Source organism: Paroedura picta, chromosome 5 (genome assembly GCF_049243985.1).
Source record: "Paroedura picta isolate Pp20150507F chromosome 5, Ppicta_v3.0, whole genome shotgun sequence".
NCBI lineage: Eukaryota > Metazoa > Chordata > Lepidosauria > Squamata > Gekkonidae > Paroedura > Paroedura picta.
In genome coordinates this window covers 58586497-58612960 of record NC_135373.1, presented here as the reverse complement: position 1 = coordinate 58612960, position 26464 = coordinate 58586497, and the positions used below count along the sequence as shown (strand labels likewise).

The 26464-nt window shown below is 44.6% G+C and overlaps 1 protein-coding gene and 1 pseudogene across 2 annotated transcripts in view; one reads left to right on the top strand and one right to left on the bottom strand.

Annotated features, from left to right (window-relative positions):
• Positions 1–6999: 6999 nt before the first annotated feature.
• Positions 7000–26464, bottom strand: part of ABCD2 (ATP binding cassette subfamily D member 2) — a 41301-nt gene continuing 21836 nt past the window's right edge. For both annotated transcript variants that reach the window (XM_077338201.1, XM_077338202.1), the window contains 5 exons: positions 25804–25949; positions 14581–14726; positions 13095–13179; positions 11301–11426; positions 7000–9090 (listed from right to left, as the gene is read on the bottom strand). In XM_077338201.1, the coding sequence (XP_077194316.1) occupies positions 8880–9090; positions 11301–11426; positions 13095–13179; positions 14581–14726; positions 25804–25949 (714 nt within the window). In that variant the 3' untranslated portion in view covers positions 7000–8879. The remainder of the gene's footprint in view (positions 9091–11300; positions 11427–13094; positions 13180–14580; positions 14727–25803; positions 25950–26464) is intronic.
• LOC143837843 (small ribosomal subunit protein eS12 pseudogene) lies at positions 17247–17701 on the top strand (annotated as a pseudogene).

Here is a 26464-nt window from a genome sequence, read left to right as displayed (position 1 = left end):
GGATGACCTGCCCATAATTTTTTTTAATTCCAAGTTGCTGCAGTACACCTCAAATGCACCAACGACACACCGATGTGCCATGGCACACAAGTGGAGAATCCCTGATCTAGGCCATGCTACATTCTTCCTCTTAGGGAAAGGTGAGGTCTTCATAGGAGTGCTGAGGATACATATAGGGTGCTGGACCCTGTTGATGTCTCTGCCCCTTATACAATGGAGTGGCAAATCCATGTTGCCTCTGAATGAAATGCTGCCTTGCAGTGGTAGCAGATGGAAAGACACTGTCCATTTCGCTTCCTACATTATTTTCCCTGAAAATAAGACATACCCATAAAATAAGCCATAGCAGGATTTCTAAGCATTTGCTCAATATAAGCCATACACCAAAATTAAGACATACCCATAAAATAAGCTGTAGCAGGATTTCTAAGTGTTTGCACAATATAAGCCAAAGAAGTAACGCTGCGACTGCCTTTTTACTCAGCACTGTGGGTCTCTCCCCGCCAGCCAGGGGGCTGGGAATCCGCCCTGACTTGGGGGTGTTTCTCTCTCCTTTCTTCAAAGGAGGGGGCAGAAAAGCCCAGCCAAGAGGAGACAAAGGGAAGAGCCGCCCACCCTCCCTTGCGGCGGGTTCCAGCCTGCGCCACCACCTCCTCCTCAGTGCAGCAGCAGCAATCCCAGCTTGCTCCCAGCAGCCAGAGCAGGAGAGGTGAGGCAGCGAGGAAGGCGTTTTTGTAACCAGGGACAACCGGCAGCAACACGCTAGCTGATGCTTGGCGGAAGACTTGGGTGCCTGCAGCCAGCCAGACATCCTCCTGGGCACCAGCCCCGAGCACACCCGGCACATTTCCATCCCCACCCCGCTTTTCTCCCCCCTTCCCCTGCCGTGCACCCGCTTCCCTCCAATATCCCTTTTGGGGGTTGCTTTCCTGGTGGGAGGGGCAGAGCTGGCAACAGTGTGCCAGCCGGCACCCATACGTGGGTGCAGAGCTCTGTACCTGCAGGTGGGCACTGGCTGGTGCGCCGCCAGCATCAGCACTCCACCCCTCCACGCGCTGGCTGCCCCAGTCACTCTCACCTCCCACAAACACCAGTAAAGCTGCTGTTCCACAACACTGACCAGCAACAGTCTGTGGGTCTCTCTCACTCCACACAAACACCTTTGTTGATGGCAATGACTTTTCTCAATACCAATGAGACACCCCCTGAAAATAAGCCATAGTGTGTCTTGTTGAGGAAAAATAAATATAAGACAGTGTCTTATTTTTGGGGAAACACAGTAGTTGAAAGGAACTTGTAAGTACCCTGGGAAAACAGAATTACTCCTTCAGAAGGAATGTCCTCAACCTTACAATGTGTCTCCAGTGGGAGAGCCATTTTACAGAGCCAGGAGTGGCATCTGAGGACTATTGTAGGGGCCAGGGATTTGGCTGACAGATCAGCAGCATGCCTATCTGCATTCATTTCTTGTTTGGACAGCCTCAGATTTAGACTCATCCGGAAGTTTGTTCAAATACTGGGAGAGGTTCCCCATACCTGTAATTTGGTAGTTGGTAACTTGAAAATTGAGAGCAGCCAAGGAATACAATTTATGTCCTAAGGCATCTTGCTGACAACTCTCCCTGTTCATAGGGGATGAGTGTTGTCTTGGTCTCTGACAGACCTGCATATCCTCTGTAACCAAAGATAATGGGGAAGGATAATTAGTTAAAAACTCACATGAAATCTGATGAACTCTGTTTTGATTTTGTGAGACATGGCCAGAATAGATTCTAGTTTGTGTCAGATAAGGGTCATAAGATCTGAGAGCCCCACTAAAACAGGGAATGCCATTATCCCCAGGAAGTAAGGGTAGAGACAGGTGAAGATTCTGTCCTTTGGTTTATTATCTGAGGCTGAGACATTGTTTTTGTGGGCTTTGGCCATCTTAAGCATTTGCTCCCCATACAAATGCAAATCCTCACTAGGCAAAATGGGTACTCCCATAGTATCATCCGGCAATGGGTTGGGCATGGTCTCTAAAATGCTGTGAGAGGCTACTGACACCTCTTCATCTGGTTCATGAAATTGAGAATGAATTGGAGCAAAGGAGGTGTGGGATCCCATGAGGCGGGGGTAATAGTGATCCCATATGACACTGAACTAATGAGGTTGATGGGATTTCCACCTCTTGAGGTAGGTAGGTGATGTGCAGTACCAAGGTGGTTCTGCCTGTAGCCAAGCCTTCTGGGTTTGAAATCTGGCCAGATGGGGGACTTGAATGATTAGATCAGCAAGGTATCTTGGTGGGAATTCAAAACGTGATGATAAAGTGGATGGAGGCACCAAGATAATGTCTTGGATGATGTCTCCTATGCTTGGTTGCTGAGTCAGCCTTTTCCTTATGTTTCATTTTTTTCTTTCTTTGCTGGAGGCTCCAAATGGCAAAAGCTGATGCAGCCAGTGAAAGGGACTGAGGCTGTCTAGGTTCAGAATTTGGAACAACCAAAGAAGCTGACTTATGAATACCCAGCACCTTAGCTGTCAGAACCAATGGAACTGAACAGCCTCAGGTACTAGGTCAGAAGTTGGGTGAACCAAGCTGGATAGATCCAAACTCAGGTTGGGTTTAGGAGCTGGAGTGGACCAGGCTTTTCCCCAAAGTACAGGCTTGAGCTGCAGCACTCTATCTGATTGAGCTTTAGGGGTTAAGCACTGGCAGATTTGGCAGGCACTGACATTATGGGACTTGCCCAAGGACAACAGGCAAAGATCATTCCATTTCGAGGCATCAGTTTGGTCCCACATTTGGGACATTTTATAAACAACACCTTGGTCACTATAATTTCAGCCCCACAGGCAGCCTTCCAAAGAGAAAGCAGTTCAAGGTAGGCCACTGGGTCTCAATTCACCCAGTTGAGACAATCCCAGAAGGGACAAAGCTGGAAACAATGCAAGTTGAGAGACAATGCTAGAAGAGCTTCTTAACTCTGCAGCAATGAAAAGGAACGGGGGGAAGAGGGGGCACCTCCTGCCAGAACACATGGGCAGGAAATCCCACACATGGGCTGGCTCCAGCAAGGGTGGCCATCCCTTTTGGAGCTTTTAAGCTGGGAAAAAGTGTTCTACCATCAGCCTGCACACACACAGTCCCCAACGTGGGGCTGCACTGAAGATGGAAGATGAATAAGCATTCTCCTCTTATGTGCAGCCAGAGCTCGGTAAGTAGGTTAACACTATGTGCTATATTGGGGTCACTGTTACATTGCACAAGTAGTAAAAAAATTTTTCCCCACATCCAAGAACATCCTGTGAATGTAAGATTTCAAGTTAGTAAAAACAGTGGGATAGACAAGGCCACAATCAAATGATTTGTAATTGGCTGGCTGATAGAACCCAAAGGTTGCTCATTAATGGTTCATCTTAATCTTGGAGGGAGGTGACCAACGGTATAGAAATCCAAAACATAAATACAAATACATTAAATAAAAATATCACAGGGTTCTGTACAGAGGGTACATTGATCGGATTTGCAGATGACACTAAATTGGGTCAAATTAGCCTAATACTTCAGAGGAAAGGACTACTATTCCAGGAGCTCTGGATACTCTGTATCAAGCCATAGCCAACAAAATGAACTTTAATAGGAAGAAGTGTAAAGTATTACATTTGGGTAAAAAAAATGTGATGCATAAATATAAGATGGGGGTACTAGGCTTGATAGTAGTACATGTGAAAGGGACTTGAGAGTTCTGGTGGAAAATAATCTGAATATGAGTGTGATATGGCAGCTAAGAAAGCTAATGTAATATTAGGCTGCATTGCTAGGAGCACAGAACCTGGAGCAAGGGAAGTCATTGTACCACTCTATTCCACATTGGTTATTTGGAATGTTGTGTTCAGTTCTGGGCACTGCAATGCAAGAAGGATACTGACAAGTTGGAACATGTTCAGAGAAGGGTGGTTGAGAGAGTTGGGTATGTGTAGTTTGGAGGAGTGCCAGGGGTGATATGATAGCTGGGGTTAACTGTGGTGTAGTGGTTAGGAGTGCGGACTTCTAATCTGGCAAACCGGGATTAATTCCGCGCTCCCCCACATGCAGCCACCTTGGGCTCGCCACAGCACTGATAAAGTTGTTCTGACCGAGCAGTAATATCAGGGCTCTCTCAGCTTCACCTACCTCACAAAGTGTCTGTTGTAGGGAGAGGAAAGGGAACGTGAAAGTAAGCTGCTTTGAGACTCCTTCGAGGAGAGAAAAGTGGCATATAAGAACCAATTCTTCTTCCTCTTCTAAAAAGTATATATGCTGAAGAGGGGGCCAAGTTATTTACTGCAGCTTTGGATACATGGACTAGGAGCAATGGATTCAAATTATAGGAAAGGAGGTTCCACTTAAATATTAGAAAGCTTTTTCTAATGGTGAGGGCTATTCGTAGATGGAATATGCAGCCTTGGAGGGTGGTATGGTCTCCACTGGAAGTTTTTAGGAGACTGGATGAGCGCGTCAGGAGAGTGCGATTTTTAAGTTCCCGAGAAGGTGTGTGGTTGGATTAGATCAGTGGTCCCCAACCTTTTTATCACCGGGGACCGGTCAACGCTTGACAGTTTTACTGAGGCCGGGGGGGGGGTGTAGTCTTTTACTGAGGGACGTTGTCGCCGCCTGAGCCCCTGCTCCACTTGCTTTCCTGCTGGCATCCCTGACTTCCTGTTGCGTGCTGGGGGGGTGCTGCCAGCAGCAGCTGCGCAGTGCCACGCTGAGGGGAGCCCCAGCCATGGCGGCTGCTGGAGAGCACCAAAGGTGAGCCAGTGGCAGAGTGGCCGAGCAGCCCCCAAGGCAGCAGCCGAGGAGGACAAGGAGGAGCTGTGGCCCGGTACTGACTGATCCACGGACCGGTACCAGTCTCTGGACCGGGGGTTGGGGACCACTGGATAAGATTACCCTTTGTGGTCTCTTTCAGCTCTGTGTGATTCTGAAGATAGTTAATTATGTTGCACATCTTAAACACACACACATGAACATTTATACCTAGAAATAAACTCTGTCTTTCTGGTGCCACTGGACACAAACTTTGTTTTTATGTTAAAGAAGAAGAAAAAAAACCGGGATGATTTGAGAACATATTTCCTGTGTGTGTTTTAATGAAGAAAAACAAAAAAAGTCATAAAAGTTCCAGTTTAGGTGAAATCCTTTCCCATGTGCCCATTAAACATTCACAAACAGGCTCCCAGAACTGTTGTTTGCCCAGTTGGGAAAAGCCTACGGGATGCTGTACATTCTGTGTTGCAGCCTCCCCCCCCCCCCCCCCGAATGGGCTGCTTGAGGAGGTCAGGAAGGATTCTGCCCTCTTGGAGTTCTACAAATGAAGCAAACGATTCAAGAAAGTATTTTGACAAACATTACAGGGTTCTGGATGATTGATAAAGGGAAGGGACTCTGTACTGTACTATACTGAATTCTCCTATTATGCCACTTCTGCCATGTTAATATTTATGCTTTGATTCATCTTTGTTCCAGATTTTTACTTGGTTTTATCCTATTTACTACACTGAGTTACACTCTGTAATCCACTAAGTGGAAAAGGCAGACGAATGAATGAATGAATGAAATAGTAGCTCCAGATGGCTTTTTGATTGGGGGGGGATTATGTGGTGAGAACAGTTAAAACCCTTCCCCTATGCTATAGCTGCATTAAGCATCAAGCCCCCACAGCCATTATTTAGTAACGAAAAATGAACTGGAAATCCATTTGTGACTCCCCCTGTGTCTTATCGAGTGTGCCTCTTGATTAACAGTGAATAATGCCACATGCCATTTCCAGTCCAATATTCACTTTTTAAACCCTGCATGGGTGACCAGATATTTTAGGAATTATTATTACGAATAAAGCACCATCAATTATGAGGCCAACTTTTAAAGTAATATCATCATCAGTCTTCCCAGCTGTAATTCTGTCTCCTCTGAATTGAATTTCTTATGTACTGAGTTCCCAGAAACCTTTGCTTAATTCAGTGGCCTGAATGACATCTGTTAGTTCACTATCTTGATCTATCTGCACACCTATTTCTTTTATATCCCAGGAATCTCAGATGCATCTTACACTTGGGATCTGGAGTCTTAGCTTGACTTATACACCTTAGCAGTGATACGACAGCAGAAAATTGAAAGGTGTCACTTGACACCCAGAACAAGCTCCAAAAGACACAATAAATTAATGGGGAAAGTTCACCTCTACATTTCCCTGTGCTGCAGCAATTAAAGGCAGAACCAAATGGGGCATGGTTAGAAGGAAATGTAGTTAGGGCTATCAGGAAAAACAATACACCCGAGAAGACAATACATGAGAAGTTCTGGGGAGATGAGCCCTGTCTCGCCCCTTCTTCTGCTTTGTATATTCTACCAGCACCATCCTAAATTGGGTTACACTCTTCTAGGTCCAAGGTCAATCTGTGTTGAAGGGTGCAACTCTGCCTAGGATGGCACTGCAAGACAGCTACAGTGATCTCAAAAAAACGGAGATCAGCTAGTTAAACCCTTATTAGGATTAGGGTTGCCAGGTCAGGGTTGGGAAAGGCCTGGAGACTTTAGGGGTGGAGCTGGGAGTGGGTGGGATTTCGGGCAGGGAGGGACCTCAGTGGAGTGAAATGCTATGGAGTCCCCCCCTCCAAAGCAGCCATTTTCTCCAGGGGATCTCTGTCATGTTACATACCATTCATAGTAATTGTAGGACATCATAGGGTTGGAGCACATCTAGCTCCTATTGATGCATTAGGCAGAGTTTAACAATGACTAAAGGTAGCTTAGCATATCATTAGAAAAGCAAGAAGTCATCCAATTTCATGTCCATCTCACCAATTAGACTACATGGTGTATGAATGCATATCCTTCAGCGAAAAGACAAGAAAAAGGTTCTCTTCCGAATTTGCCTTGTGGCACACTGGGCATTCATGCACACCACATGCGTTTCTTGTTATCCTTCCACATGCACAGAACAGGAGGCTGGGCTGTTCTTGCCACGACAGTTATTTCTAAGCCGCCTGTCATTTTATTATTTTGCTAAGCAAATACAGCTGACAGCTACTGACATGCGTTATGTTTCAAAACAGGAGGTCAGTTTTACACGGGTTAAAAAAAACATTCCTGGGTCCACCCCCACATCCGTTTTTTGCATGCACCTGAATACCCTAGCCCTGCACTTGTGTTGCTCCATCCCTGATCTGCTGGACACACAGGGGCATATCATATGCACGCAGCAGCAGGGTGGGAAGGAACATTCTGCCTACTGGCTTTGAAGCTAGAATCTGCTGAGGCAGTCTAACCACACAAATAGCTTTCCCTGGAGCAAGAAGCGTTTGCCTCACTAGGATAAAGTACTATGAACACATAAAGCATGCTCCTGGTTGATTTCCCTGGGTTCAAACTAGTGCTGAGCCTAAATTCGGAGGGGATCATATTTCCCACCTCCTCTCACACTTATCCATACACAGCCTGTTCAATCAGCTACCACTTTTTGCACTTCTTCTGTGAGAACCTGTCCACAATGCAGAAGATGTCCAGTAGAGGAGAGGACACATTCCTATTATCAGAGTAACGGGTGATACTTATCTCCCCCAATCCAGCCAACATACTGTCTAGTGCTTTTTGTTGTTGTTTAATCATGTCCTGGCTCCAAGGAGCTTGTGGTGGCATAAATTCTCCCTTCCCTGTTCTTCTACCATCACAACAGTCCTGTGAAGTCGGTGAGGCTGAGAGATTAACCAGCCCAAGGTCAGGGAACGAAGTTCAAGGCAGAGTGGGTATTCAGACCTGAGGCATTTATCCTGACCTCCCTTGCTGTTACGCTTACTTGCAGAAGAGAGAGGACAACTTTGCTGATTCCTGTCTCTCAGCGCAACGCTCACTATTTGTCCCCACACAGTGTTTTCTTTGGGGGGGGAGGTCCACTGTCTCACGGGACCACAGTTTTGGGGGTCGCAGAAGACTGCAGTGGGACAAGGAAATCTGCATAGGATTGAAGAAGGGGTCTGCCAAATACTACTCTCACACCCTTATTACCATACACAAGCCTGATTATGCCACCGGGGCAAAGCAGAGATGCCGATACGCATTCCTGTGTGACTCTTCATGTGCATCTACTGGAAGCAATACCCTGCAAATGAAGAGTACCCACATTTGGGTGGGCAACAGGAGAGGTCTACAAAAGCAAATGTGATCCATTGACACTTCATTCTGACGTACAGCTGGATAAATATCCCCATTCTACCACAATCAGTCAGACACCACTACATGCAACCACAGCTAGCCTGAGGAGAAGGTTCCTGCCACACAATGGTGGTGGGTAGTGAAACAACCAGCACAGAGCAGCAAGACAGGAAAGGCTTGGCCTGGGTCTAGAGCCAAGGGGATGTGTAGACATCCCTCATTCAGAGTCCAATCAGACAGTTCCCCCCACCCCCTTTTCAGTCATAGTGTTTTGCAGCCACCTCTGATCTGAGGCATGGACACTGTGATTCCCCAACTGGCTGGGATTATGCAAGAAGGAATAAAAATTCTGTCAGACCAGAAGAACTTTGGGGTCAATCAAACACAGATGCAAAAAAAAAAAAAAAAAGGCAAGAGACCACAAAGGCAGAGGGAATTGGTTTCCAAGAGACTTCAAGCTGCCCTTGAAAGCCCACTGTTCTTGTTTCATTCAAAATTCACCAAAATTCGGCACAGCACTAACTTGAACCACTTCCATCCTTTCAACTAGGTGGACCGCAGATTTATGAAAGCATCCCGTTGGTCGACTTGCACTCTGAAGCTGATCACAATACATGCAAGCCAAAGTGTCTCTCAGGAATCATAGTGCATTTGGACTTTAAAAGAAAAAAAAACCTCTGAAAAATCTAAATGGAAACATTTATTCCTCTTTATCCATAGTTTTCAGCACAGAGTCCTCCCCTAAGATTTTGCAAAGTTCGTTCAGTCTTTGCTGCATTTTTGGCATTCCTGCAAGCTGAGATTCCAGTCTTTGTTTCTCCTCACTGAGGGTTAAGCGGATAGCAGTGTCCAGCTGTTCAAAGCGCCAGCCTCCTTCCCCATCAAACTGCAGCAAGTGTGTGTGGTATTTCCTGCAGAAAGACAAAAAAGACACACTGAGAAACTCCGCAATGGAAGTTGGAACACCAGCGGGATAATTAGTCAGTAACCTTCAGTGGGGAAAAATAAGCAAGGAAAGAGAGAAAAGGGAGACCCCTACTAAGTCAGGTGTGTGTGTGGGGAGTAATAATAATAAACTTTACTTTTGTATCCCGCCCAGGGCAGGCAACAACATGGTTGAAAACAATCAATCTCAAAATAAAATCAAAATATGAACATTAAAACATTTTTTTATAAATTACAGTAAAGGTAAAGGTATCCCCTGTGCTGAGAGATTAACCAGACATGACCCGGTGCTTGCACAGGGGATACCTTTACCTTTTATCCCCTGTGCAAGCACCTAGTCATGTCTGACCCTTGGGGTGACATCCTCTAGCGCAGTGGTCCCCAACCTTTTTATCACTGGGGACCACTCAACGCTTGACAATTTTACTGAGGTCCGGTGGGGAGGGTAGTTTACTCCTCTACTCTCAACCACTGCCCTAACGCTCTCTGATCGCTATGGTAATGTTTAAACATCCCTTCAAAATAAGATACAGACACGCCACAACAATGAACATAAGGAACATTTTATTTTCATGAAAATTTTAACTCATGACAATGACAAATCAATGGGAACCCTGAGCTTGTTTCTCTGCAACGAGATAGTCCATCTGGGAGTGATGGGAGACAATGACATCCGAAGTGTGTTGTAAAGGGCCGGGGGGGGGGGGGAGGCATCCTTCGCGGCCCACCTCCAATTAGTCGACGGACCACATGTGGTCCGAGGCCCCCAGGTTGGGGATCGCTACTCTAGCGTTTTCATGGCAGACTCAATACGGGGTGGTTTGCCAGTGCCTTCCCCAGTCATTACCGTTTACCCCCCAGCAAGCTGGGTACTCATTTTACCGACCTCGGAAGGATGGAAGGCTGAGTCAACCTTGAGCCAGCTGCTGGGATTGAACTCCCAGCCTCATGGGCAGAGCTTTCAGACTGCATGTCTGCTGCCTTACCACTCTGCGCCACAAGAGGCTCTAAATTACAGTAACACCCTGCCTAATTTCAGCTGTGGGGGATTTTTGAGATCCTTGGAGGGCAGATCTTCTCTCTGTTTTCAGCAGTGAGGCCATCACTCCTTGATGGTCACCTGGGCATCAACCATAGGCCTGGCGGAACAGCTCAGTCTTGCAGGCCCTTGCAACTGGAAGTACCGAGTACTAAAACCGAAGCTGTACATGTGATGTATGGAGAAGAAAAAATAACACTTCCAGCATTGAAAGATAAAGCAAACTCTGTGTCAATGAACAGAAGTACCATTCTAATAGCAACTCAAAGATGAATGCCACACCGTCAAGTGATGGTGCTACATAATGAACAGATACACATAATCAAATATGTAACGAGAAAATAAACATGATATCAAGTGTCGACGGTGAAAACAAACAGTACATCAGTTGATAAGAATGATATTACAGCACTGCTAGAAAGGAAACCAGAATCTGTTTTGATCCATGTCTTAAAGAGGGAATTGATCCATGGACAAAACTTATGAGAGGAAAGCCAAAAAGGAATTTCCTCATGGTCAGTTCAGGAGATACTTTCAAGAAAATATGGAATATACAAGAACAACTCATAACTTCAAAAAAATTGACTGCAATGTCCACTGGGTTTGAATGGGGGAGGGGGAGGAATTAAAGAGCTAAAGAGAGTCCGATCCATCTAGTTTCCCACCCGCTTCCATCTTCGCATTATGTATAAAACAACTGGTGTATCAAAAGGGGATACAATCCACACTAAAGGCTGTTGCTTCTGAATGAAAATATCTATGAAGTACAGGGGGAGGGAAGGTGGAATGGTACAGTCCAATCCTGCCAGAAGCTAAGCAGGGTGAGCCCCGTTCATACTTAGGTGGGAGACTTCCAAGGAAGACATCAGAGGATGTCAATGGCAAACCACCTCTGTTTCTCACTTGCCTTGAAAGCCTCTTGCTGGGGGCACAATAAGTCATCTCTGATCTCAGCCACATGAAGTACTGGGTTCGATCCTGTACAGATACACTTCCAACAATAATGCTTCCCTGTAAGGTAAAGAGCCTCCCACCAATAGTGGAATAAATCCACAGACTCTAACCCATTACAGTAGCATTAGCTTGGAGTAACATCCTTTGCCTGGCTGCAAACTCAAAACAACCTTGCAGACTCACCAAAGAGACGGCCTGTGCGTGATTGAAAGCAGGGATATACCAGCTCCCTTTGCAGCCTGGAATATCTTTCCTTCGACATCAATGCTGACAGCACTTGTACATTCATCGAGTAATGCATACTTGGGCCTTGACAATCAGAAAATAAATAGGTTATTCATTCGTTTGTTGGAATACCACCTCTGCTTAATGCCTGGCACAGGATTGAGGGAGCCAGCCTAATAGCCTACAGCACCCTCGTTGCCTGGAGTATGTACCGAGTTCTCCACACATGCACTACAGCCTCTTGGTTCAGAATAATTGCTTCAGTTACACTGGCTACGACACACACATTTCTGGGTTAAACACCCCTGTTCTAGAGATGCAAGAGAATGCAGCTCTTGTGTGTCCAGAACAATACCTTGTCCCCACATACAAGACAAAAGGTTGTAAAGGCAAAGTTGCATTGCTTGCCTTCAGTGGTCAGATTAAGGAAAGCAGAAAGGCAGCCCCTTAAAACTGGAAATTGATTTCAAAGATCTGATAACCTAGCCAAGAAGATATCTATAAATGCTACTAAGTACATGTAGTCTGAAGAATAAAAATAGGACTGTATTGGCTATTTTTGTCTGGCCTCTCAAGTCATGCTGGTGTGGCCCTTATTTCTCTCTGAATGATGTTCCCAGCAGTAGAACTCTACTTCTGCCCTAGAAAACAGCCAGGGTCAAACTACACATCACGTGAGAGTTCTGTGACACCATATAAATGTTAAGCAATGCTGAAAATAGAATGAAATCCTAACAAAAACAACTAAAGCCCCAGAAAAAAACACATGAGATGTGGGGTCAAAGATGCACTAAGAAACTTGACAATATCCCAAAGGATTTTTATGGCGTTTGGGCTGGGCTTCAGCAATAAGATCCAGCATGGTGCCATGATTAGAATTTCAGTCTAGGATGTGGCAGACCAGGATTCAAACCCCTGCTCTGCCATGGAAGCTTGCTGGGTCACTTTGGGCTAGTCCACATGTTCATCCCAGTCTACCTCACAGAATTGTTGTGAGGACAAAATGGAGGCAAGGAGATCGACATCGTAAGCTGATTTGGATCCCCAAGTGGAAGAACAGTGGGATCTCAGTATCTGAATGAACAAATAAAATCCTCAGATGGGGCTCGTTGACTGGGGTCTTTATACCAGCCACTGTGTCTCTAATTTATCTTGGGGTAAACCTCATGGTTTTACTCTGTAACCCACCACAAGCCAGCCTGGCTGAGAGTGGTGGGAAATAAATAATTGCATAAATAAAAGAAGAGGGGCTGCATAATATGCCATTCTCAATTCCTTGAGGAAGAAGAGCTGGTTTTTTGGACCCCACTTTTTATTACCCGAAGGAGTCTCAAAGGGTCTACCCTATCTCTCCCCACAACAGACACCCTGTGAGGTAGGTGAGAGAACTTTGAGTGGCTCAAGGTCACCCAACTGACTGCATATGGAGGAGTGAGGAATCTAGCCCGATTCTCCAGATTTGAGGCCACCAGTCTTAACCACTACACCAACTTGGCTCTCAAGGAAGGAAGCGATAGAAGCTAATCAATGTCTAAGTTTCCGAAGGTCTTTTTCTCACCCCCTTTCTGCTGCACCGTTCAGACTCGCTGCATTCCATGCTCATCCAGCTACAGACCTCATGCTCTCCTCAGGACCCCACACCTGTTGAGGGATTCTTCGCTGCAACCCTGGAGATCCTCTACCCTTCTTCTGAGGGAGTAAAAATTCCACCCACAGCTGACAGTTGTTTCAACACAAATGCTTTAAGCTTACTTGTGGTAAAACATCCGAGCCATGCCCATCCTCTGCTTTTCTCCCCCAGACAAGACATCTTTCCAGTCTGTGACAGCATCCCATCCTTCAGAAAGACAAAAGAAAGAAAACTATAAGAGTAAAGCACCATTCATAAGCCAGGACAGACAGTGACCTAACCTAATATCAAAAGACACATCTGGCAGTATGATGAGGGGTAGAGAAAGAGAAAGGAGCATTACAGGCCCATCCCTGAACCAGCACCAAACTCTGCCTTCCTTTAAGAACAAACTTATCAAACACCAACTTAAAAAACAAAAGGTGGCATTTGTAGTTCTGTGGCTTTCTTTAAAAATAATAATTTAATCTTCATTTCACAATGAATCCTAAATTGTTTATACAACTCTATAATGCTACACGATATAGGTAGCAGATTCAGGACAAAAAAAGGTTGTACAACAGGCACAAAATGCACAATTAACTTATGAATTTGCCACAAGGTATAGTAACAAGCCATGAATGCATACGGCTTACAAAATATCAAACTCACATTGATGTCCAGGAAGATGGGAAACAATACAACTTGTCTTTCCAGGAGCTCCACATAAAGAAAGAACATGGAATAGCTTCTACACACAACCTCTCTATGCATTGACTGCATGTGCAGAGAGGAAGAGCAGACACAAGCACATTAGCCTAGCTCTGCTTCTGTGTGATCACCAGCTCATGAGCACTATTCCTGTGTGCAGAGATAGTATCCAAATGCATGATTAGTAATGTATGTAAAACAGCACCCCCAATCACGGGGGGGGGGGGGGAGTGTATGTGCGAACAGTGCCTTCATTAGCAGAGGCCATGCTCATAAGCCGGAAGTGGGTAAGGGGCAGAGTGCTAGTGCCCACACTCCCACTCCATGCAGTCAGTAAATGTGTGAAAGGTCATGCATAGGGGGCTAGAATGCCTTGCAGAAGGAAGGTTGGAGACAGCACAAGAGAGTCACATTGGCACATGGGACATGCCAGTATGCAAAGTTTCAAGCCTTATTCCACCTTAAGTGTCTCTTGCTTCTTAAGTAAGAGGAAGGCTCCAAATTCCTTCAGCCTAATACAGGTCTCTGTCTCCGGCATCCTTGGATGACCTCGCAGTGAAAATGATGGTAGTCATTTCAGTACACCTCGTAAAAATCCCTGTCTACGCCTGGGGCAAGTGGGTGGGTGGTGCTTGGTGATTCAGGGTTGGGGCCTCTGCAGTGAAATGCTTGCCGGCAAACTGGCCCCCCTCCTCAGCCTCTGGTGCTTCCATCATCGCACATTTTAAGAGGGTGTTTTGTTTCAGAAAGTCTGGCCATGCACTAATTTACATGCTAGCAAACTTGTCATGAAGAGCAAACCCAGGATAAGAAAGGAACCAAAAACATAAAATTCTGAAGACAGCATGCGCTATTGCACTATTATATATGCCAGATGTCCCTGGTCATCTTTTGCCCACTCCAATACAAGACAGGTACCTCCTTCTCTCTGAACTATGTGGTTCAAATGAACAATCTGCAGGATGGACTCGAGATTCTGGTCTTGGTATCCCTTTTCATGCATGTCATCCACTGAGTCAGGATAAATAACTTGATCACGCAGTGTTCCAATGGACATGTAAGGCCTGTAAAGCAAAGCAAGAAATTAGTCATCTCACTCTGAATAGCATCGCAACCCTGCTATTTAGGGCTGCCGGCTGATACCCCCTGAACAGTACACAGAATGGTCTAAATGCTGTGTTTCTAAATACTGTAATTATTTGAAGATTACTGTTTTCCTACATTTATTCGAGAGAACAATGCCTTGTTTACAGAAGAACTGATTAGAGTGTGGCAATGTAGACAACGCTGGTTTGAGTATAATATACGCATCGAAGAAGAACACGCTATCCTGGGCACAAAATCTTCCTTATCTCAGCAAACAGATCAGAAACATTAAATTGGAAGTGTATTCATCTCTTCAATTTCTCACAGCCCTAGTGGAATTCCCAGATACTGAATCACAGCAATCTGCCCCAAATGTGTGATTTAAAAAAAAATTAATGGTAGGTTCTCATGTATAACGAGCACTCAGAAGTCTGATCCCTTGTACATACTTGATGTCCTACAAATATGAGAGACTGGGTGGCTAAAACTTTTTTTTGGAAGTAGTTATACGAATTCAATTACTAAGAAATTAATATGTAATTACAATGGAACAAACAAACTTTTCTTTAAAAAAAACTTTTTGTACCAGAAGTATGGTTTGTTTTTCATGGACTTTCACAGCATTGCACTAACATCCTAAAGGTAAAGGTAAAGGTAAAGGTATCCCCTGTGCAAGCACCGAGTCATGTCTGACCCTTGGGGTGACGCCCTCTAGCGTTTTCATGGCAGACTCAATACGGGGTGGTTTGCCAGTGCCTTCCCCAGTCATTACCGTTTACCCCCCAGCAAGCTGGGTACTCATTTTACCGACCTCGGAAAGATGGAAGGCTGAGTCAACCTTGAGCCGGCTGCTGGGATTGAACTCCCAGCCTTATGGGCAAAGCTTTCAGACGGCTGCCTTACCACTCTGCGCCACAAGAGGCTTAATCATCCTACTACTCCATTAAAATGTGAAATCATTTCACTAGGTTTACAAGCAAATAAGCAAATAATTTGCATGCTATCTATTCAACATTCAGGCATACCATTTACTGTCTTCTTTATTCCTACTGGCACCCAGCTAAACTTCATTTGAGATCTATTTGTTATTTTTTGTGTGTGTGTTGATTATGTCCTTTCCTCCTTTGCAAATACTAATTCTCTCTACCCTTCACCTTGTTTTTTGAAAGAGTCATTTTACTGTACTTATATTTTCCACCCCAAATAAATGGGTTCTAGATCAAATCAAACCTGAATTTTTCTTAGAAGTTAAAAATAACTAAGGTTCAAGGTTCTTGTATTAACCTTTAAGGCCATTTGCAGTCTCGGTCCAGTGTCTCCCTATGCCCTCTGTGGGGCTCTTCATTCTGTGGGTTTGAATAAGCTGGTGATTCAGGCCCATGAAATTTGTCTGGCCTCAACCAGCCCTGGCCCCTGCCTGGTGGAATGAACTCCCAGAAGAGCTGAGGGTTCTGTCAGAGTGAACACATTTTTGCAGGGCTTGCAAGTCAGAGCTTTGGTTGAGGTTAAGCTGACAAGATCTTGCCCCTCCTTTGAGGCTCCCTGATAACATCATCGCTGGAGGCTGAGCAGATCAGGGGAGAGTTTTTTTTTTACTGTGATTTTAGTAATGGGATTGTGGGGCGTTATGCTTTTCTTGTTCTTATTTTATTGTTGTTAGCCACCACGAGTCAGCAAGCTGGGAGCAGTGCCCTAAAAGGATAAACAAACAAACAGAGAGGATTCTACTCTGGCCAGACCATGGGAAGACAAATTCTTACTGGATAAGACAATAATGTTTGGAGAGACTGAAGGCACCTATATGAGATGAAGACCAAATATGAGATGGATTGACTCAATAAAGGAAGCCACAGTCTTCCATTTGCAATTCCTGAGGAAGGCTGTTGATGATAGGATGTTTCGGAGGTTATTAATTCAAAGGTTTGACATAAGTAAGAAGCAACTTGTAGCAACACATAAAATACACATATAGTTTTGCCAGGAAATCATGGCACAGTCCAGGTGGATGCATCAGCATTCTATGGGGATAAGACCCAGCAGAGTTTAGTGCTTAGGTGCCAGATTAGGCCCAGGGATGTCTATGTTTAAACACGCAATCTTGAAGCTTCTTGGGTGACCTTGGGCCAGTAACACTGTCTCACTCTAGCGTATTTCAGAGTATTGTTGTGCATGCTGCCATGTGCTCCCTGGAGGACAGACAGACATAAGTAATGCCAAAATGAAACCAACTAATGGTGACCCCAGCAAGGGGCTTTCACAGCAATGAAGAAGCAGAGGTGGTTTGCCATTGCTTTCCTCTGCGGGTTCTTCTATGGTGGTTTCCCAACTAAGTACTGACCCTGCTTAGCTTCTGGACTCTAATGATACTGGGCTATATATACACCTTGCCACTTTCCCTCGTATCTCCTTGGAGGAAGAGTGGGATAAAAATGCAACAAACGAGGCAAGGGAGAAAAAGAGAGCAGCAGTGCAAACTAAAGATCCTTGCCCTGCCTTTCCAGCATTGGGCCGTGGAAGCTGGTAGCAACCCCGGGTGGGAGCGTCACCATCAACCATGGCCAAGGAAGGCATTGCTGCTGGAGGTGTAATGGACGTTAACACTGCGCTTCAAGAAGTGCTAAAGACTGCACTTATCCATGATGGTTTAGCCCATGGAATTCGTGAAGCTGCCAAAGCCTTAGACAAACGCCAAGCCCACCTTTGTGTTCTTGCATCCAACTGTAACAAACCCATGTATGTGAAGCTTGTGGAAGCACTTTGTGCTGAACACCAAATCAACCTGATAAAGGTCAATGACAACAAGAAACTGGGTGAGTGGGTAGGTCTCTGCAAGATCAACAGAGAAGGAAAACCTCGTGAAGTTGTGGGCTGCAGTTGTGTGGTTGTAAAAGATTATGGCAAAGAATCTCAGGCCAAAGACGTCATCAAAGAGTACTTCAAATGCAAGAAATGAACAAATAAAATATTTTAGGCCTGGCAAAAGAAAAAAAGATCCTTGCCCTTCTTTTCTCCTGTCACACATGAAATCTCAATCTGCAGCTACAGATTCTTGGGCTTTGAGGAAATCTTCCCTTACTAGGGCAGGGGCATTTAAAAAGCCAATGGAAGGCAGCAAAGGCCAGAGCCCTGTGCTCTGAATATACCTGTCACATGTAGCACTCAGAGGACCAAATGAGTATTCCATGTGACACAGAAAACGAGCACCACAACTTCGTGCAGAGACCGGGACCAGGAGGTGGAATGGCAAAAGCTCTGTAAGCACCAAGCTGTCCAACTTGGAGCTGGTTGTGATGCAGTTCCAAACAACTGGTTATTAACACCCTGTGCCTTTTGGGTATGTTCAGGTTACTCATTCTTTTAGTCACGGAGGGAATACAAACATGGTGTTTAATTAATGGATATCACTGTGCTCTTTCAAGAAATGCTAGCTCTCAAGGAACAATAAATATCCCTTTCCCAACATTGAAGGTATACCTCACATTAATCAACAGCTATTTTAATAACAACACTGTCAAAATTAGTTCCTGACATTCTTACAAGGAGATTTACCACACCAGTTTTAGGATATAATCCCATGAAAGCAAGAGAGTTGTCAAGGATCACATGCCAACTGGGATTTGCTTTTGGATTTTTCCATAGTCATTGTCACTACTGTGGCAAAATATTTTAGCAGAGTACTACCAGGGTATAGAAGAACACTGTATTGATCTCATAGTTCTGTTTGTTGGGAGAAAGCCCAGCAAAACCCCCACTAGGGCTTGGGAAGATCAATATTGGTTAAAGCAGGATTGGACTATTTTCAGAATGCCAACTGGCAACATGAGACAGCATTTAATAAATTTTTGCCAGGATCCAAAAGGCCAATGATTTCTGCTGGAAAATACACCGAATATTTTTACTATAAAATGCTATGGGCATTTTTGGACAGCTCTGTAAAGGGGTCTCCAACCAAGATTTTCAATTCCTCCCCACACAACTGCAATCCTCAAGATTTGGAGAGGGGAAAGTATAATTAATATGTCTTCTGCAGATGTGACCTAAGTTCCATTATAACTATTTACCGGTCAAAAAAAAAATATGACTAGTGGAATGTACAGAAAATGAATCATTTTCTTGTCCACATCTCACCCCCCCCTTTTCTTTGCAAACTGGTTCAAGGGTGTTTTAGGGCAAGCCTCACTTTCCGCAGCTCTCTCAACATATAAATAATTGATTTGAGCCTAAAATAACCCACAGGAAAGCTTTCTACTCCAGGATCCAAGAACGTCTGTTAAATATTTCAAAGAGATCAATTACCGAGTCTGCGCGTAATAAGCTTACACTCAGTGACATAGCTTACAGGGTACAAAGTGAAGAGCTTCCCTACGAGAGTGTATAATTAGAAGCTGCTGTCACAGGCAGAAATATTATACAATAACAGTGAGCTATAGAAAGTGCAAGAGTGCTGACTGCAGAAAGGAAATTGGGAAGAACCCATGAGCCAGGCTGAAAAGCATGTCACTGTTTAGCAAAATGGCTCTCTTACAGCAAACAAGTCCAGGAGCTCTATGCAGGAAGTGCCTCTGTGCCAGGGATCCAAGCTCAGCTGTCAATCTGTCTGAGCCAGCACGGTGGAACCCAAGGCAGCGGCTGGCCTGCCGCCTGCTCATCATTAGGTCTCCAGTATAAGGCTCATCTGTTAGTAGCACAAGCACAGAGACGACTGTGGCACAGCCCAGATTTCTGGTACGACCTGAAAAATCCCACATCCTTTGGATGGAGCGAGGAATACTCTGCCCTGGCACTTAGAAATGAATTCAACGGAATAACAGAAGTGGTATTAATCAAGATTCCATAAGAACTAGAGTCTTTAGGGAACAACAGGAGGTAACAGCAAAGAGAAGTCTAGAAACCGATGGCTATTAGTTCCCAATAGTAAAACTAAACAGGAGGTTGGTGGCACTTTAAAGACTAACAGTGTGCCCTGTCTATCCGATGGTCAGCAGCTGCCACAACCCAGCTCACTGCACACAAAAAGGAGGGAGAAGAAGGGGGGGGGGGTAAGGAAGCACCACTGGAGAATGCAAATATATATATAATAAACACAGTAAGTCAATAAAATGGAACCCAAACAAATGCCTGAAAGACAGAAATGGCAGTATGCATGGAGACAGACAGGCAGTATGCATGGAGCTTTAAAGATGACCCAGGCCGTTCTGGATATAGATATGGGTGCTGAAGAGAGGATAGAGCAGGGTATGCCACCTCTAAATGTGGCCCAGTCTTTCTCTGTGTTGTTTGTGCTTGAAGCTTGAGAACAGGTGAATTCTAAAGGCTGAGTCTTGCTCATACTCAGAGGTTTTCTGGGATCATTCCTAACCTTCACGAGTTCAGAATTCTTAGTCACCCTCTCTTTCCTCTCCCCACAACAGACACCCTGTGAGGTGGGTGAGGCTGAGAGAGCCCTGATATCACTGCTCGGGCAGAACAGCTTTATCAGTGCTGTGGCGAGCCCAAGGTCACCCAGCTGGCTGCATGTGGAGGAGTGGGGAATCAAACCCAGCCTACCAGATTAGAAGTCCACACTCCTAACCACTACACCAAGCTGGCTATAGGAGTTGGGTGGCTATAGGAGTTGGCTGGCTGCAGAGTAGAGCGGTAAGAGGATGAATTCACCCTTCCTGCATCTTCTATCAGCAGATGTAGCTTCTGGAAGAAGAAGGAGGGAGTGATTTTGACTCCTTTCTCCTCTCCTGTGCAGCCCACAGACCTGGATGGCTATTGATCTATATGGGGCCTGCAACCCTGGACATCAGCTCTCCTGGGATTGGAAAAAACTTTTAGGGGAAGAAAACACGGGAAAAATCCAAGGTCCTCATGCCCAAAGGGAAGATCTAAGCCATCATTTGTACACACATTTCTACATTCTCTTATCAACCCTCTTCTCTGTTTATGTTTTAAATATGTATTTTAGAAAACAGTTATCTCAGATGTTTTGCCTAATTGGTTTGCAGAAGCAAAATAATGAACTGGGAGGGGTGGGTCCCAGTGAAGACACAAATATAGAAAATTACAGATGCACTGGGAAACCAATATGGCAATAAAATATCCAAATTGGATTTATAAAAAGTCTTCTCTCTTCAGTAATTCTTTATTCTTATTATTTGACATTTAATAAGAATAATTACTGAAGAGAGAAGACTCTTTGTCCAATCTGGATATTTTATTGCCATGTTGGTTTCCCAGTGCATCTGTAATTTTCTATAATTGGTTTGCAGGGCAAGACACAAATGCTATAAATAAACCAATTAATACATATATGCCAGGGAGGGAGCCAGCTAGAGTTCTGTCAACCTTCCCAAAGAAAGCAACCTTGCATTGAAATCCTTACTGGTTAAAAATATCTCAATAAAAGAGATGCTCGGTTAATCCACTGAATAACCAGAAAGCTAGGTGGGGGAACTGCACAAGTGCCACAAAATGCCCCATTCTGTCTCTCACCAAATCCAGCCCTTGATCTACAGAACTTGTACAGTTGCCACGTCCCTGCCGGCCACTGGTGGGGGATGGGGGTGGTGGTAGGGTTGCTTGATCCAGGTTGAGAAGCTCCTGAAGATTTGGGATGGAGCCTGGGGAGGGCAGGGACCTCAGTAAGGTAGGAAGCTACGGAGCCCACATTCCAAACTTCAATTTCTGTAGTTTTGCAGCTCCAGGTTGAGATAAACCTGGACATTTTGGGCGTGGAGCCTGCAGGGGGCTGGGCTTGGAAAGGGGACCAGTGGGGTTTAATGCCATACAGTCCATCTTCTAAGTGGCCATTTTCTCCAACAGAACTGATCTCTGTTGCCTGAAAATGAACTGTAATTCCAGGGGATTCCCAGGCTGGCATCCCTACTTTTTACCCAGGTGAACTGATCTCTGTCATCTAGAGAGGAGCTGCATTTCTGGAGGATCCCCAGATCCTACCTGAAGGCTGGCATTCCTAGGAACTTTACAAACGTAAAGTCTAGTTTTCATACGCAGCTGAATGAGGTGGTAATGAGATAGCAAAGGGCTGAGGCAGTGGAATGGAATGGACCACTTCAGATGGAGTGGGGGAGGGAAGGATTACCTTTCTCAAAGTTCCCCTGCATTAATAATTCACTGTAAGTAGAAAACTAGTACCACATAGGAAGGGCTAGCCTAGAACCTCTTTTCTTGAGGCACTCCTTTTTATTATTTGCAAGGAATTATTACATGAGGGAGCAATTTTTAAAAAATGTGACACTGCCACCTGCAGTATGAAGTAGTATAGCCATGGTACTGGTGGTGGAGTGAAGTGTTCTCTCGTGCTATTTCCTCAATCAAAAATGGCTCTTCTGGGATGTTCTTCATGATAGTAGGGAAACAGGTACCATTACTAAGCCTGTTTTTTCTCCACATGAGGGTCTAAAGTAACTCTGGGAGCCGTGTAGATAAGGGGAAATGAATGGACGTTCACTTTCCTCAGCACCATGGCCTCAATTCATATCAGATCTCCCCATCTTTGTTCTTAAAGCCAGATTTCTCAGGCTTATGGAAGCAACTCTGCTATCATACCTCATTTGGTCCTAAACAAGCCCAAGTATAAGATTGCCTAGAAAACAAGAGGAAACATCTGGCTCATTTGCAGCTGTATGTTACAAGAACAAAAATTACATGTTCATTTTACTTAATTTTACTGTCATGCTTTCTGTTAAATTTAAAAGCTAAACAGCTGAGTCCAGAAGCAAAAGATTCCCACAAGTATTGTCAAATGTATTGGACTATAAAACATAGTGAACAAGCTGTAAAATCAAAAGTGCTGAGGTGAGGTCTTCAACAAACACTGCATGGGGTCTATTCTGTTGGGCAGGAAAAATAAAGCCTAATTTTAAAATGTATTTACATGCTCTTTACAACATGTATTAAGTTATGGGCCTTAAGTCGGATCCCTTTGGTTCTTACTCAGGATCTTCCAGGCAAAGGGGAGCTATGTCAGCTCTGACATTCTGCAAAGTATTTTAGGAAAAATAATCCCTGCCCATCAATCTGAGACTTACTGTCTGGCGTTCCTACAATTCTAAGCCCGGGTTTTAATTAGTAAGCACTCAGAGTGTCTGGTGTCTTGGACAGCAGGAGAGAAAATATCAGTTAATCTTTAAAGCCGATATAACCTCCTGGAGATGCGCCCAGGTAACTCTTATACATTTCACAAAAGCCAGTAGCACTGCCATCTTTACAGTATCCTCCTGGGCTTTGACACTAACATTCATGAGGCTATGACATCATTTCCCTTTAAGAATACCGGTACACCTTCTGCATAAACAAAGAGTTTCTGTGCAGACAAACACAAGCAAGGCTGCCAGCTAAACCATACAGAATCAAGGCAATTCCTGTTTCAAGCAGGATAAAACTGACCAGAATCCATTAATGAAAGTTGAACCCCATCAAGAGTTGGGAACTGACTTTGCCAGCCAGGTGATGTCCATCTTAGATGGATTTAATTTCCACCAGCTCTGCTTCAACCAACAAACCACGGCCTCAAGGCAACAGGCCGGATCAGCCAGTGCAAAGTGCAGCACTATCTGGTCAGAGAGAGAGAGAGAGAGCTGGGTGTCACATGCATATGGGTGACATCCAACTCCAAGCCTCCTAATGAGCTCCAACAGAGAGCACATATATATATTAAATAATATTAAATAAATGTGTAACTCTTCTGAATAAGTTAAGGAGGTCCAAATGATTTAGGGAGGCTCTCTGCTGACAACAACACAATCCAGAGGAAGGTTTTGGTATTCCCTTCATTCCAGTGATGAGAACTTACCAGGAGTTTAGTGGTCTTAATCCAAACAAGCTTTCCCTCTAACCAAGTTATATTCAACTTTTCTCATTCATTTCAGCAAGACTAAATGGGCAAAAGAAAAACAACCTCCCAAATAATCCACAGTATTTTGTTGTTCTTCCTTAGCTGCCACAGCAAGCATTTGAGCAACTGCATGCATCCCATTTGAATGAGAACCACAGAGACTTATTGGCTAGTGTCTACAACATCACTGATGATACAGCCCCTCCATCGAAGTTTTGGAATTTAAAAAAAATCTTGATCCCCCCCCCGATCCTTGTTCATAGGTTTTCTGTTGTAAACTTTAAAAAATGTCCTGATCCTCATTTATGGCACTGTTTGCCTGAACTTACTTTTCATAAACAAAAATAAGCAAAAATCAATACCCCCTCCATTTATTCCTCCCTTGCAGCACACAAACTGCCCTTTCCATTTCTCCCCCTCCATCCACCAACCCTAAAATCATAACAGCAAGTCAAAACATAGAGAACAAATTTTTAAACAAGCAAGAGTAGAGCTATGGGAAAGAGTCAGGGTATTAGCAAACACTTGACCACTAATAATTAATCTCTAGACCACAAGTCCCCATTGTACCCCTCATACTCATGGGAGCCGCAGTGCCCACCAATACCTTTCCTAGTGCCCAACAAGTGTCTTTAAAAAATGGGCAGGCCCAGTTTGGGATTTTGCCCGACAAGGCTTCTCATGAGGTGTACTGAGATCTCAGGAGCGGCTGCCACTGCAACACAAGGATCTTCGCCATATGACTGAAGGTAGCTGAGTCAGCTGTTGTATGGCTGGCTCTGCCTCCTGTGGAAGCCATTTTGTAGTATCAGAATTCCAAAGGCTCAAAAAAGTTGAGGACACCTGTGCTGGACGGTCTCACCAACATTTGTGAAGGTGCCCGAGGACTCACATGTAGGATATGTAACCCTTTCACATCATGACAACTTGCTAATTTCTTCTACCACTAACTCATATCTAGTAGAAATCTTGTCTTATCATCCAGTGGGTTGGATGTCTAATTAGCTCCCTAGCTCTCTGGCTGCCACCAACAAGCCTAGTTCAGCAGCTCTATCAACAACAGTTCTAGTACTGTAAGTGTAGCTGAGTGCGAGAGGTCATATAATGAAGGCAAGGGATGTTTTCCAGGATTAACCAAACTGAGTATTGTGTGTGGAAAAAGAATGCAATTTTGGGCTGCCTCCTGACTCCCAATTCTTAAGCAAGCTCAGGAGGGGGACACCTGTCTTTTCTTTTCTTTTTTTTTTTGGCATGAAAAACATGTAAAGTCTAATCCAACTGAACAGTTGTAACTAAGCACTGTAACTAATGATAGCAACTGCTAACCTTACAGCTCCATTACTTTTGACATGACCTACTCATGATTTGATTTAGCTCCTCTAATAAATCACCCTTCAGTGCAATTTCCCCACCTAAACTTTAATTCCACACGAGGATTAAGGCCCAGGCCAGTGCTTGTCTGGTTGTGCGGCTAATCCCCACTTCCAGATGACATTAGCACCAGCCCAGGACTGGCCCAACTCAGGCCCTTGGTTGCCCTGGGACAACGGAATGTGAAATCTCCCGCAATCCTTTCCTTGCTGTGGGTGCCATCGGGGTCAATATCAGGCCAGGCCCATCTGGGAGGGAAGAGTCGGGCTGTCCAGGCCTGGGTCCACTCCCGACTACAGCATCCCAGAAGGGACAAAAAATGCCCCAGTTGGCTCTGCGCTGCTGTGCAGCCACGCAAAGCCAATGTTCTTGATATGCCCAACACTGCTACAAAATGTAGCAGAACCCCTCCCTGGCTGCCTTGTCTGGAGGAGCTAATCCAAGGCAGACATGATCGGGCAGGAAAAATGCTCCCCCGTCTGGAACCAGGAAGAGGTGGGGCAAAGTGTCCCGTTGCAAACACCCGGCAGCAACCCGGTGTGGTGGTGCCCATCTGGAATAGGTACTAGTGAGCCTGATACAGAGGGTAATAAAAGAGCCATACAGTCCAGCCCTTGTTAACAGATATTAATGACAGAGAGGTTTCTATGGAGTGTCAAAAACCATCTGGTACAGCTAACGATCTTAACCAGAGAAGGTTAGGAGAAGCTAAATCTCGAGACCTGAACCTTCCTTTAAACTCCTGAAAGACCTGTGCGCCCAAGAAATTGAATGTTGCACAATTAGAATCATATCTGGTCCTCCTGTTCTACACTAATATTAAAAATGTTCTACCAAACCTTTGTGGGATGTAGAACATATGCTGAGGAGGTGGCTTGTAGAGGACTCCTTCATAGACAGGCCACAAGCCACCTAGAATTCGGAAGAGAGAACTTTTCCCACAACCATTGGGGCCAGTGATTAGAAGATGCATTCCTTCTTCAACCTACAAAAAGGAGAAAACAATAACCTTTTAAGAGGCCCACATTATTCCCAGGTAAGCACACAGACAATCCCCCACCATGATGCCATTTCAACATTCTGATCTTAAACAGTAGAACTAGTCTATCTACAAGGCAGCAACATCTCTGCAAAGACATGTCAATAACATTTTGAAGAATTTACATGAGGCCAGCTGATTTAATATAAGAATATAAGAAACTCTGATGGTATGTGTGTGGGGAGGAAGGTTTTCAAACATATATCTTAAGTTTCCTGAGATAAAATCAACTATGTGGATGTTTCAAAACAACCAGTAAATGAAATAAAAAGACCACAATCCAATCTTGCATGCTCCTATTGATTGATACAGGCACAGAAAGCAACCCTTGTGTAAATATAAAGGTCCTTTGACCATCACAACCAACAACAGGAGCTTCACATACACATACCTTTGAATTATAGTTTGAGTTTTATAGCCCATTGGTTCGGGATTTTACAGTGCAGTGAGATCCCTAAGGA